Genomic DNA, 12065 nt, shown 5'->3' on the forward strand with positions numbered 1-12065 from the left:
TTTTTGATTGGGATTTCTGTACGTCATCTAGTGAGTAAATTGCCCAGAATTTAGAGAAGTAATGGAGGATAAACTATCATTTAAAGAATCTCAACAAGGTGTAGAAAATCTGATCTGGACGACGGCTTCATCGCATCACTGTGTGGTGATATGCAAACTGTAGATCCAGATAGAGCTTTTGAATTAGTTTGTCGTGACTGTAATCTTCTTACTCTGAAATAAAATAATTTTTATTTCAAGGCTGGATTACTAACCAGTCAACTACCCCAAATTCACCAGTGTCACCTGATTTCTGATAATTGGATCAGTTGCAAGACTTTACACCATAAAAGATCAGCTGAAGTTAAGGCCCTGTCATGTGAGGTGGTTCCATGCCAAAAATATAGTTTTAAGAGATTTATTATGCAGAGCTAAACAAAAGATTTTTTTAAATCATATAAAGTAGGCAGGAATTTACAAAATTATTTGATAATATCAGAAATTTTCCAAGCAAAAACACTGTCCATTTGCTGGCAGGAGATTCTTCGAGGGTTTCTCCTGTTTTCTTTGGTTTTCTTTTCTAAGTGAATTTCTTTGACTCTCTGGTCAAAACAAAACCCTGAAGATGCCACCTGCGGCTCTGTGAAGCTGTGATGGACAATATTCTCTGGTTTCTGACATGTTACAAGCAAGCTGAAGTATGAAGTGTCGATCAATCCGCATTTAAAATATGTATTAGTTGCTTCAACAAGGTGCATTTATTCCCAAGTAAAGTGCTGAGTCACGGCCTACAAAATACCTGGAGGCCAGGATCTTCAGGCTTCAATTCAGCAGCTGTGCCGTGTCTTGTCATGTACTCTTTATTTGGAGGGCACAGAAACAAACTGAAAGGGAAAGGAGGGTGGGATGGGTGTGCTAAAGGGCAAAAAGGACATTTGTTCCAGGACCTTCTACTTGATAATTAAACGGCATGAATCGACCTGCCGTGCGGACTCCTCTTTACACCCCGGCATGCTGAGTGTCTGCGCTCTGTGCAATGCAACACTGCCATCTATGGATACACGGTACAGTGTGTTTATTCCGCATCACGTTGCCGCCTGTGTGCGTCCAAACGCTGCCGCCTGGACGCGCCTGTCATCTGGAGGAAACTCCTCCCCGCAGACAGCGCGTCCTGTCGCCTTTCCAGCGCAATGGTCTCCTGGATCATCTCTAGACTTGTGGTGTAAGTCTTTTTATTTTTTATTTTTATTTAATTCCTTATTGTCTGTCACAGTCTTGGATTTAGGTACATTGCGTCTCCTGGTTGTTGCAGGTTGCATGTTTGAGCCGCTTATTGAAGGCGCAGAAGCGGCGCGCTTTCCAAGCCCCCGCATTTTGGTGTAATATTTAATCAGAATCATACATGTACGAGAAAGGAGAGCAGGTGTCGGTCTATTGATTTTTTGACTGAAAACAGCTTGTATTCTGCAGGATTGTACTTTGTCTTTTGAGCAGGAATGCAGAGCCGGGCCTGTAACAGACCGACTGTATTAGTGAACAGGCTGTCTGCGCTCAGCAGTCTGACAATCTTTGTGTTTATCAAGTGGATTCTTTATTATTTCAGACAAAGAGATGACGTGATTGGCTGAATAATGTATCATCATCCATGAGATGATAAAATGAGTCAGATCCAGAAATCAAGGGCGTCTTTCAGAAGCCCAAATGTCACTTGAGTGGCGAGGTGGCTGAACAACAGGAGCGGTCTTTGAGTGGAGCAATCTGCTGTGTTGATGTCCCATATTGGAAAAAAAAAACAAAAGGGATGGGTCAGCCTTCTCATGTTACAAAGCAAGAGTTATTCATCTTATAATAATGCAGGCAGGTCTATATATCCCTATAGCTATATTCTCTTCTAGTTCGGGGTTTTATCGACATCAAACAATAGTCCCACATTATTACTGCATATGTAATGGATATTTTTTTACCTGCAAAAAATATGAATCAGCGCCATGACAGACCAGAATATACTGACAGCAGGGCCTAACCTCAAAATAGTGACGCAATTAAATTTAGATTACCAGATCTTGTTACATGGATTGGACAGCCTCAGCTCTGGTTCTTCAAAACCAGGCTTTATGTGGGTCATTTTGGATCCAGTGTCCAACAGAAGGTTTTTAGTTGAGCTGCTCAGAGCTGATATTTTGAATGTCCTTGTGTTTCTTAACTCTATTAGAACACAGTTAGCTGGCCGGGCTGCGGTGCTGCAACTTGATGTGGGTCAGTAATTTGATCAGGTTGCACTCAGCTGTTGCCCGGTTGTATATTGCACTTCAACTGGCTCTGTTCGGACACCCAGCAACACAGGTGTCTGCCTAGAAATTTAGAGAAAAGGACAACACATGTGAGCTAATTTTACCTCATCTTGGGAAGTTTGCCAGCTGGACTGGATGATTGTTTGAGATAGATGTAATAGCTTGTCTCCAGGAGGAAATCGCAATTTTGTGATTTACCCTGATCTACACCTGACAACCTCCTGAACCTGAAATAATCTAAAAAATACTTAGAAACAATATTACAAAGATGACTTTACATGAATTTACTAACAAGAAGAAAACAGATTTATTACATTTATAATGTCTTGATGTCCTTCATGCACATTTTAAATGTCAGTTTGACTGTGAAATAGAGTTGACGTGGGCTCATTTCCTGTCTTTTAGACTGGTGTTCGGTACACTATATCCTGCATACTCATCTTATAAAGCTGTGAAGTCAAAAGATGTGAAAGAATATGTGAGTATATTGTTTCTATTTCTACTTATGAAATAATAAAAAGAGTCAACAAGGTCTTCTGTGTATCTACATGAACTGTTCTCCCTTTTCCATGATATTGCAGGTAAAATGGATGATGTACTGGATAATATTTGCCCTATTCATGACCGTGGAAGTATTCACGGATATGTTTCTTTGTTGGTAAGTGACCTCAGACATTTAGTGTTAACAATTATACAACCTCTGTGGAAAATGGTTTACCTCTTGACTGGGCATGAAAAACATTTTCCATGATCTGTGTCATTATGTTTTTCTGCCATGCTATGTCCCCCCTTCAGGCTTCCCTTCTACTATGAACTGAAGATAGCCTTTGTGGTGTGGCTGCTGTCCCCTTACACGAAGGGCTCCAGTGTGCTGTACAGGAAGTTTGTTCATCCTACGCTTTCCTCAAAAGAAAAGGTGAAATCCTTTCCCCTTTGTTGCATCTTTATTTCCTCTGGTGCAGATCCAGGAAGGGCTTAGGTGAAGATATTCAGTCCAGGCTTTAATTTAGTCTGCATGGTTTGGTGACTAATAGAATTTACACTTAGCGACGGTCTCAAGAACAAAAAGTGCCTTTGTGCCAGTTCACTTTCTCACTTTAGCTGTTATACATGTGTTCGCTGGACAGGAGGGAGGAAATGGGATGGTGCTCTTCCATTCCTCTTTTCCTTTCTTTCCTCTGTGTGTGAGCCAGGAAACAGATAACTGAGTTATGAAGATCAAAAGTCAACGTCAAGCCGTACAAGAAACAGCTTTCAACACTGTGCATAAAATTAGTTTCACAATGGCAATGAGAGATACTGAATTTTTTTCCCCTTTGTTTCAGGACATTGATGAATATATCTGCCAAGCGAAGGACAAAAGTTATGACACGCTGGTGCATTTTGGGAGAAAAGGGCTGAACGTTGCCGCCACAGCTGCAGTCATGGCTGCAACAAAGGTAATGCAGACTCTGAACATTTGTTGTGTTCTGAGCTGGGGGGTACAGTGGACAGTCATTGTAGTTAAGGTGTCAAGCCTGTTGTTTTGTGGGCATTCACACAATGAAGAGAGCCTGTGAAATAAAGCGTTGAATATTCATCTTTAAAGCAGAAGATCCAGTTACCTATTGTGGAGTTTCTATGTCCCAAAATGTGATGTCACAACCGGTCTCATATTGCGGTTGATGAAGTGATGCTGAAATGAAACCTGGTGTTTTCTGGTTTAGAGCCAAGGAGTTCTGTCAGACAGACTGAGGAGTTTCAGCATGCAGGATCTGTCGTCCTACCAGTCGGACCCTGATGACGCCGGCCCCGGCGCTACGCAACCTGCAGCTGCAGCCCAACACCGGACCAGAAGCATGATGCGCAGCAAGTCGGAGAGCTACAACAAAGGTGAGGAGACGTTATTCAGCCTGCTGACACCTGCCGCTGAAAACTAAAAACCACTGTAGAGATAGAAATAAGCATTAGCCAACAAGTAATAGTGTTATGAAGGCATACAGAATGAATATCGGTTTCATGACTCAACATATTGATAAAATGCAAACCGTCGTGTGAGTCCTCGGAGCACATAATGTAGTCGTTATGACGCCTGTTTGGTGTGTTTAAGACAGACGATCATGTCGATATCGGTCTTCCTGTTCAAGATTGTTCAAGCCCACAGATATTGTTTGGTACCTCTGTTTTCCTGAGTGGCCCCCCAACCTCCGCCTTCCTGTCTGGAGCAGGTCGGGCCTCGCAGGGCTGCCAGGCTCCTCACAATCCTGTGACACAGCTCACATGTAGCTGGGGTGGGGGGGATTCGTGGAAAACAGTTGTTGTTTGTTTTAATGTGGTTTTATATTTATCAGATCATAGTTATTTCTTTGTTTATAAAATTAGAAAGAACATTCAGACTCACGTGCTTGAATAAGACAGAAATATCTGTAGCACAAACAATTTCTAATGAACAAGGACGCTGAGTGAAAAGAACTTCTGTTAATATTAGACGTATATTACTGAAACATAGCTGCTGTGTATTTCTGACCACACTCGGTTTAGAATTTTCTCCAACTTTAAGAAGAAGTCTGACCTTAGCCTCAATTTTTAGTTATTGTCAAAAATCCAATTGAAAGACGCTTCTGAGGTCTGCTATTCCTATAGATATAAATCTTCAAAAGTGAGTCACAAATATTTGTAATTTGTCAATATGTGTGAATACTAACCTAAACGCCGGGGTGCTGAAGTCTTTTTTGGAAGCTTTGCTAAAACATGCATTTGTTGGGGACTATTTTCAGCGGTGGATTAATACACATTTGGTGAACTGATGAGCGTTTACAGCTGTATGGTGGTGCAGGGCTTGAGTCGAAATAAACTACAGAGGCATTGTGGATCAGAATTAGAGAAAATATCCCTCCGAGTTCAGATTTGGCCCACTGTTGTATTTTGATATTTTGCGTTCAACAGTGGAGCTTTGTGGCACACGGGAATGTAATCAGCCTTTAAATACACAGACAATACTTGTTAGCAAAAGTAATGCATTCTTTGTTTTTTGTTTTTTGTGAGAGGAGTGGATTTGCTGACAAGGACAAAAATATATCCTCACCAAACCAAATAGATTACTAGTAAATGTTTAAACTCCATATCTACAGTGTTGTGATGAGTGCAGCACGTATAAGACAGTTCAGCAGATATTGAAAAGAAGAACAGAGGAGACTCGATAACAACAGCCTCATTATTCCTGTTTGTGCTGCAACAAATTGGTTTCCTCTATCATCCTGTTTGGCGTCTACTCTGTAGTCTGCAGGACGATAATGCATTACGATATCAACCTTTATAATCCCCAACTGACCAAATTGAGTTGCAGCTCCACAGCAATTACACAAAAAGTGTTTGGTTTCCCGCGTCAACCATCCAGAGACAGGATTTACATGTTGTTCATCCTGACCTTTCTCCACGGTGCAGGACAGGAGTTTGACATGACAGAGTTTGAGGTGTTGGGCTTGGATCAATGGGACTCCAAGGAGTCTCTGTCCCAGACCATTTCAACTTCTGAGTCTGAGTCCGCGCCCATTAGTACACCCTCTGTGACACCCCAGTCCACGCCGCCCCCCGCACGCTCCCCACCTCCCGCCGCTCCGGAGCAGCCCGAGGGGGTGGGGAAAGAGGTGGAGGCAGCGTCGAGCTCTCCGCAGCTCAGGCTGGTAAAGAGGAAGGCTCCTGAGGTACGCTGCCTTGTGAACGTGGCTGCTCAGCCGCTGCCTGATTCTAACAGCCCCTTGAGAGTGGTGATTTACTCACTGATTCACTAATTCCCACTGCCGCGTGGTTAAATGAATCATCATGGTTCAGCTCTTATGCAAATGTGGAGTATGACTGCGAATAGGATTTCTGCACTGATGAATCTGAATAATGCATTTAACTAAAGGAGATTTTTTTTTTTTTTTTGAACGTGTGAGTGAGATGACTCACTTGTTTGGAAAACATCCAAACATGGTGACATCTAGATGTGAATCGTCTTCCAGTGTATTTTTATTTTGATGTTTGTGGAAATGTTTGAGTGGAATCCCTCCCTGGAATGAACTATTTATTCATCAATTTCAGCATCTAATAACAGTTTGTTTGACACCAGCAATGGCCAACAAAATAAAGCAGCCATTTTTGAAGGATAAAGCTGGCATTATCTTTTATTTTTTTATTATTTTTTTTATCTAATTGTCAACATATTTCATGAATCCATGGATCTTATGAGCAAATGTTGTCCGAGTAGCCAAGGCTCGACACAGCTCATTCCTGTGTCGTAATCTTGTTGTAAAATGATTAAAAATGAGCCATAACATGCTCTGCGTGATGTGCTCTTTGACCACGAGGAATTTTAACGCTGTAGTTTCTTTGAGGAAGTCCCATTACAGTTCCCTCGCGCCATAAATACTCGTCGTCATAGAGCTTGACTAATATATCGGTTGGCTGATTTTTCTTTGCCAAAATTGGCTGATGACCTTTAAAATGTATTGACATGTAGGTTGTCCGATATGAAAACTTGTTTTACAGAACATAATGCAGAAAAAGACTTGAGGTATTTAGAAAATTGTTCTATTTGCATGTTGTTTTTTTTTTTTTTATCTCGTTATTTATGACTAATATTTCCAGGGAAGTTCACTGTTTCAGTGCACTGATGTCTTTTTGAACACTAAACTTTGTTCGGCTTTATTCACAAATGTTTGATGACCACGTTTCAATCATTATATCGATATCAGAATTTTTGTACTTCCTAATATCGGTATTGGAATTGGCCTCCTAAAGCCAGTATCAGTCAGGCTCTACTTAGAGAACCAAATATGTATTAATTCCCAGATGAAAATAATCCCCGACAAACTCACTGTCTACACTCCAACGTGTCTAAACAACCTCACAGTTGTTTTCTTTTTCAAAATGAAACTCAATATATATGACCTGCTTTTAATGATTTATGTCCTCTATAGGAACAAACGGTCTCATTGTTAGTTTGCTCTTATCTTGGGTTTTTTGCTGACAATAAGAAATATACGAGATAATGCCAGCTGTATCCTTTGAACACTCTTCAACTCCTCTCAGCTATTAACTGACTAAACTCCCGTCTCTCTTTTTGCCTTTATCCTCCTTTCCAGCCTCCTCTTAGAATCTTTAGGCCTCTCACCAGATCCAGGAGTGCTCTTTCTTCAAACACTGAAGCCATGTGAAACTGTCCTCAAGACTCCTCCAGCTGCCTTTGCTGCAACAAGTAAAAATATTGAATGGCCAAAAGCTACATGACTGAAGCAGCCTTGCTTTGGAATAAGGTATTACCAAAGTGACCTATGATGACCCCTCTATATACAGTATATAGCCAGTGGCTCATGATTTAAGAAAAAAGAAAAAGAAAAGAGGTTTGTGATATTGAGATGGGAGAAGTGAGTGAATGGGCTCCGTGCTGACAGACACTTTGAGTTTGTAGGTTATGTATTTATGTACAGTTTGTGTCTTCGTCTATTCATCATTTGATTGTTTTTCTATATCAGGTGTGGGGTAGGCAATTGCATGCGTGTCTTCCCGGTCATTAATTCATCAGACAGAATGTACTGTCACTGAGTAAAACTGCAGCGTTCACTGCGAGAGGACGTGGTACAAGCCCCGGATGAAAAGTAAAGGTGAGGCTGTTTCCACCCTGGTTGAGTCTGTGAGCAGCCAGTTTCTGCACTTCTTAGTTATCACGTGAAAGTACACGGCAACATTAAACGACGAGACAGCCTATGTATGTGGTGGTGAAAACTCCTGACAGCAGTGACAGTGAAGCTATTCTGTTATTTACCTCTCTCTTCAAGCCTTAAAGAAGGAGACCGCAGAGACTTAAATGTCTCTTTACGGGGTAGAAGCATTTCCAACACTATGTCGTCATCGAGTAGTAATTTTTGCACTATGTTTAGAATATAGATAACTGCCCTCTGTAGTCTGAAACGGCCAGAAATTAGACATTAATCATGACTAATTTAGTGGCTGGACATTATCAGCAATCATTTCTAAATACTTACTGTGTATCTCTTCTGTGGTACAGAAATATTTACTTGTAATGTCATCTGTACCACACGAAAGAAAAGTCCCGACACCAGAGGTTTTCTCAGTGGAGCCGACTGTTTATGACAATCTACTGTTCAGTTTCTTTCATTTCACAAGTTATTTGGCAATTTAAGGCCAATTAGAAAGAAGTCACTTTCAGCTGTAGCAGAAACAGGGATATCATACGAGTAAATATTTAACCGTACATGGCTTTATTTCCATGTTAAAAATCACTGTGTAATGCTCTGCTGTTATCTGAAGCAACACTAAACCCGACATTCACTCGCTTCCGTTATTATTTTAGGGAAATTACGAGAGTGACTATTTTGGTTTGCAGGTTTACAAACTTCTATTTAAGTTGATTTTAGTGCACGGTGACGCATCGTATGTTGTCATCCTGTACTTTACTCACTGAGCCTGAACCTTCTACGCAAACTAAAACTGTGTGCGAACTTGCGCAAATTGATTTGCAGTTTTCATCATTGTATCTGTATCATTTACGGCGGTTGGAAGTTTGAAACAAAAGCTTCTCAGGTACAACTGTTCTGTTTACACGTCATTCACTCTGATGTTGTAGATACACTTATTATGCACATGAAATGTCCTTTTAATGGATAAATGGTGAAAAAAAAAAAAATGAAACAGGAAACATCACATGATGTGTTTCAGTGTTAGTAGTATCAGTGTTCGTGTTGGAGGTGATTTCCTTCGATTTAAAATTCATGCAAAGTAAATTTGAGAAAGGAAAAAAAAATGTTGCTAAGTTACAGGTTTGTATTCTTGTGAGTAGATCGATAAACTCATAACTGCATGATGTTTGTTATTAATTTGTATGGAAATTTGATTTTGTGTGAAGCTGTTGGCCTCCTCAGACGCCCTGCTGTTAAACAATGAATTCTGTTTTGTTGTTTTTGGTTCCTTCATAGGAAGAACATGAAATGTTATGACTATCAGCTGACTATATCACACACACACACACACACACACACAAATCTCGTGTCTTACTTCCTGGTAAATTAGCCACTGCAGACTTAATTCATGAAGCCACACCACTTATCTTACTAAGGTATCCTACGAATGAATTTTTCTGGCAGGCCAGAATGTCAAACTACTTTGGTTTCAACTTGATTGTGAATTATAAAAACCACAAAGCAGCGATGTGATGACATTATAGTTACGACTACCAATTTATTGTTCCACTCAATATTTCTGTTGGTTAAATCAATTTTCAGCCATTAAATATGAAGAAAAACCTCGGTGTGTTTTAATACTTTTTGTCCAGTTGTCTTAGAAGAACAATAAAAACATATATATATATATACATCATTTAGGATATCGGGATTTATTAAATATGCGAACAACATAACAGCATTACATGAATCAGGAAATTAGACTTTGAGGTTGACCCGATCATGGTACTTCAGGTAAGGATCATCGAGGTACCAGTTCCTCCTTTTCCAAAAAGAGGTTGTCATTTTATCCAAAAGTCTGCCCTGGGTTTTGCTGCAGAACACAATTTCCCGCAGGCGCTTTTTTCTGGCGGGAAGCTTCTTCCACAGTTTTTTCTTGTATCCAGCCTGTTGACAACCGAAACCAGGAAGTCAGCACCGTGTTGTTAAAGTTAAGTAAATCAGTGATTATGGCAGATAATTATTTGAACTCGCACACCTTGCGTCTGATCCAAAGGCCACAGTGCAGCCTCATGAACCTTTCTGTCACTGATTTCACACTCTTCCTCTTTCCTTTCTTCACACTGTGGTACGTCAGACTTCTGCTCGGCTGCTGAGTTACACCGGGAACCAGCGCCGACACCCTGCGACCGCACAAGACGAGCAGAACAACTCAAAGAACATGTATTTAAAGGATCTTTTAAACTGTTAAAGAAGCTGCAACCAGAGAACTTTAGCATGTTTTCTTTTTTTTTTAATGACTCAAATTGATTGTCTCAATTGTGAAATAAAAGCTGATTAATCATTGCAGCGCCATAATTACAACAAAAAATATTACCACTAGTTATATCTAATCATGCAGATAATTGTGGTTTTGAGATTTCTGTTTCTGAGGTTTATATTTCGAACCTAAATACAATCCCAATCAATAATAACATGTTGGGTTTTTTTCTGAAATATCACTCAGGTTTATTTAAAGTCTTGTTTGGTGATTCTGCTGTTCAACTCAAACTTCAGTCACCTCTGAGTTTCAGTGTTTTTTTTGTTGGGTGAACTACATCTCCTGATATAAAAAAAAAAAACTTCCTTGCCAATGTAAAAACATTGGAGACCCCCCCCCCCCCCCCCTCCACACCGGTTCTTACCGCCCCAGGATGTTGCACCGGGGTGTCTGACACACCGCAGCCCGGAGAGGAGCGCGGACAGCGGCTGCAGCGGAGCTGCAGAGCGGCTGAGGCTGGATGAGGCTGGAGAACCGACAGGTCTGTGGTTTCGTGGCGCACACCGACCCGGACACAGACAGCGGCCTCAGCAGCCCTGGCGCACACAAGGACAACATGACAACACGTGAGGGGAGCAAACACTCAACCATGCAGCTGTTGTGCAGGTTTCAACTCCTATCCGTGATCATAAATAGTCCCTTTTTTCAGTACAGTAACACATGCACAACATCCCTAAATATTTACGGCATGGCAAAGGGTGAAATGAAAGTATGAATGTCAAACTGGTACACACCGGACAGCCTTCTCGCCAGGGCGCCCGCCATGTTTTTTTTCCTGAGTGTTTGCGGATGTACGGTGTCCTCTTTGGACAATTCTTTTTTTTTTTTAATACGCATCCAACGTACATTACCGCCACCTAGCGACTACTGCAGTGCACATACCTGGTTACGCAATTCCCCCCCCCCCCCCCCCCCCAAAAAAAAAAAAAAAAAAAATCCAAATATTTTATTCATTATTGCCGCAGCCTGAAGTTAATCTAGTTACAACCAGTTATAGGGGTACATGTAACTCAGCATGGATTAAATAAACCAAGAGTGAATTTGTACTCTTCACCCCACTAACTCTACATTTGTTTAATAATATTAATAATAATAATAATAATAATAATACATTTGATTTGTACAAGAAATGCAGCTCAAAGTGCTATACAGCAAGAGAATTACATGCAGTGTTTCACATAAAAACAGATTTAAAGCAACTACTAACATATTACTGATTACTTTTTAACTTATAGGCTATTTTTTAAGATGACACCTATGAATATATGTAATATTAATAACCATCATAGACCTACAGTAGCCCACCGGGTAGCAGATAGTCTGAGGCAGATTAACTTCACCATGACCAGTTAAAACATTAAATAATTAGAATGGCCTAGATAGATGTTATTTTTACATTTTTAGATTAATAATAAATAATAATATGAAGTATTTCACTATATTTTTTTTACATGAGTTTAATGGTGTAGCTATTATTGTAGCATTGATACTTTGATTTATGTCAAGGATCCAAGTGCCGGTGAATTTTTTTTTTTTTATTGAATATGAAGCTATTGCTGTAACAACAGATCAGAAGATCTCACAGTGTTGTATGCAGCTTTCAGGGTTACAACTCTGTGAACACGTTTATCTGCTCTTGAGATGTGCCATTTGTCACAGTCTGCTGCTGGATGTTTACATAATGTGGAGAGAATTGGTTCAGTGCAGTGGCACCAAAGCAGAAAAGGACTTTTCTTATATCTTTAGCCTGATTAACCCTGCAGTGGCCACTGAATATATATTCTTTCATGACAGAGATGTTCACTTCTCTTAGCG

At 40.4% G+C, this 12065-nt stretch overlaps 2 protein-coding genes across 3 annotated transcripts; one reads left to right on the forward strand and one right to left on the reverse strand.

The window, feature by feature from the left end:
* The first annotated feature begins 1079 nt into the window (after positions 1-1079).
* reep1 (receptor accessory protein 1) lies at positions 1080-9556 on the forward strand. The gene is made up of 8 exons (XM_069152220.1): positions 1080-1201; positions 2676-2748; positions 2852-2928; positions 3066-3186; positions 3596-3709; positions 3977-4142; positions 5694-5953; positions 7376-9556. Exons 1-8 carry the CDS (start codon positions 1170-1172, stop codon positions 7445-7447), a joined length of 915 nt encoding a protein of 304 aa, XP_069008321.1. The 5' UTR covers positions 1080-1169; the 3' UTR covers positions 7448-9556.
* mrpl35 (mitochondrial ribosomal protein L35) lies at positions 9464-11046 on the reverse strand. Of its 2 annotated transcripts, XM_069152222.1 has the most exons (4): positions 10985-11046; positions 10615-10786; positions 9969-10113; positions 9464-9877 (listed from the first exon to the last, which is right to left on the reverse strand). In XM_069152222.1, exons 1-4 carry the CDS (start codon positions 11013-11015, stop codon positions 9689-9691), a joined length of 537 nt encoding a protein of 178 aa, XP_069008323.1. In that variant the 5' UTR covers positions 11016-11046; the 3' UTR covers positions 9464-9688. The 2 variants fall into 2 exon arrangements, with proteins under 2 accessions (XP_069008323.1, XP_069008322.1); XM_069152221.1 differs by lacking the exon at positions 10985-11046 and having other exon boundaries at positions 10615-10965.
* Between the last annotated feature and the right edge of the window lie 1019 nt (positions 11047-12065).

The sequence above is a fragment of the Embiotoca jacksoni genome, unplaced genomic scaffold (genome assembly GCF_022577435.1).
Source record: "Embiotoca jacksoni isolate LCO1_2020_lvr unplaced genomic scaffold, fEmbJac1.0.p SCAF_18, whole genome shotgun sequence".
Classification (NCBI taxonomy): domain Eukaryota; kingdom Metazoa; phylum Chordata; class Actinopteri; family Embiotocidae; genus Embiotoca; species Embiotoca jacksoni.

Bases quoted from the DNA above. Each gene is read 5' to 3' on its own strand.
- reep1 (XM_069152220.1), top strand. From the start codon at position 1,170: ATGGTCTCCTGGATCATCTCTAGACTTGTGGT. The intron at 2,929-3,065 runs GTAAGTGACCTC...TCCCCCCTTCAG, and splicing joins ACGGATATGTTTCTTTGTTG to GCTTCCCTTCTACTATGAAC. The intron at 5,954-7,375 runs GTACGCTGCCTT...CCTCCTTTCCAG, and splicing joins TAAAGAGGAAGGCTCCTGAG to CCTCCTCTTAGAATCTTTAG.
- mrpl35 (XM_069152221.1), bottom strand. From the start codon at position 10,841: ATGGTTGAGTGTTTGCTCCCCTCACGTGTTGTCATGTTGTCCTTGTGT. The intron at 10,114-10,614 runs GTAAGAACCGGT...GTGCGGTCGCAG, and splicing joins CGGTGCAACATCCTGGGGCG to GGTGTCGGCGCTGGTTCCCG. The intron at 9,878-9,968 runs GTGTGCGAGTTC...GGTTGTCAACAG, and splicing joins GCCTTTGGATCAGACGCAAG to GCTGGATACAAGAAAAAACT.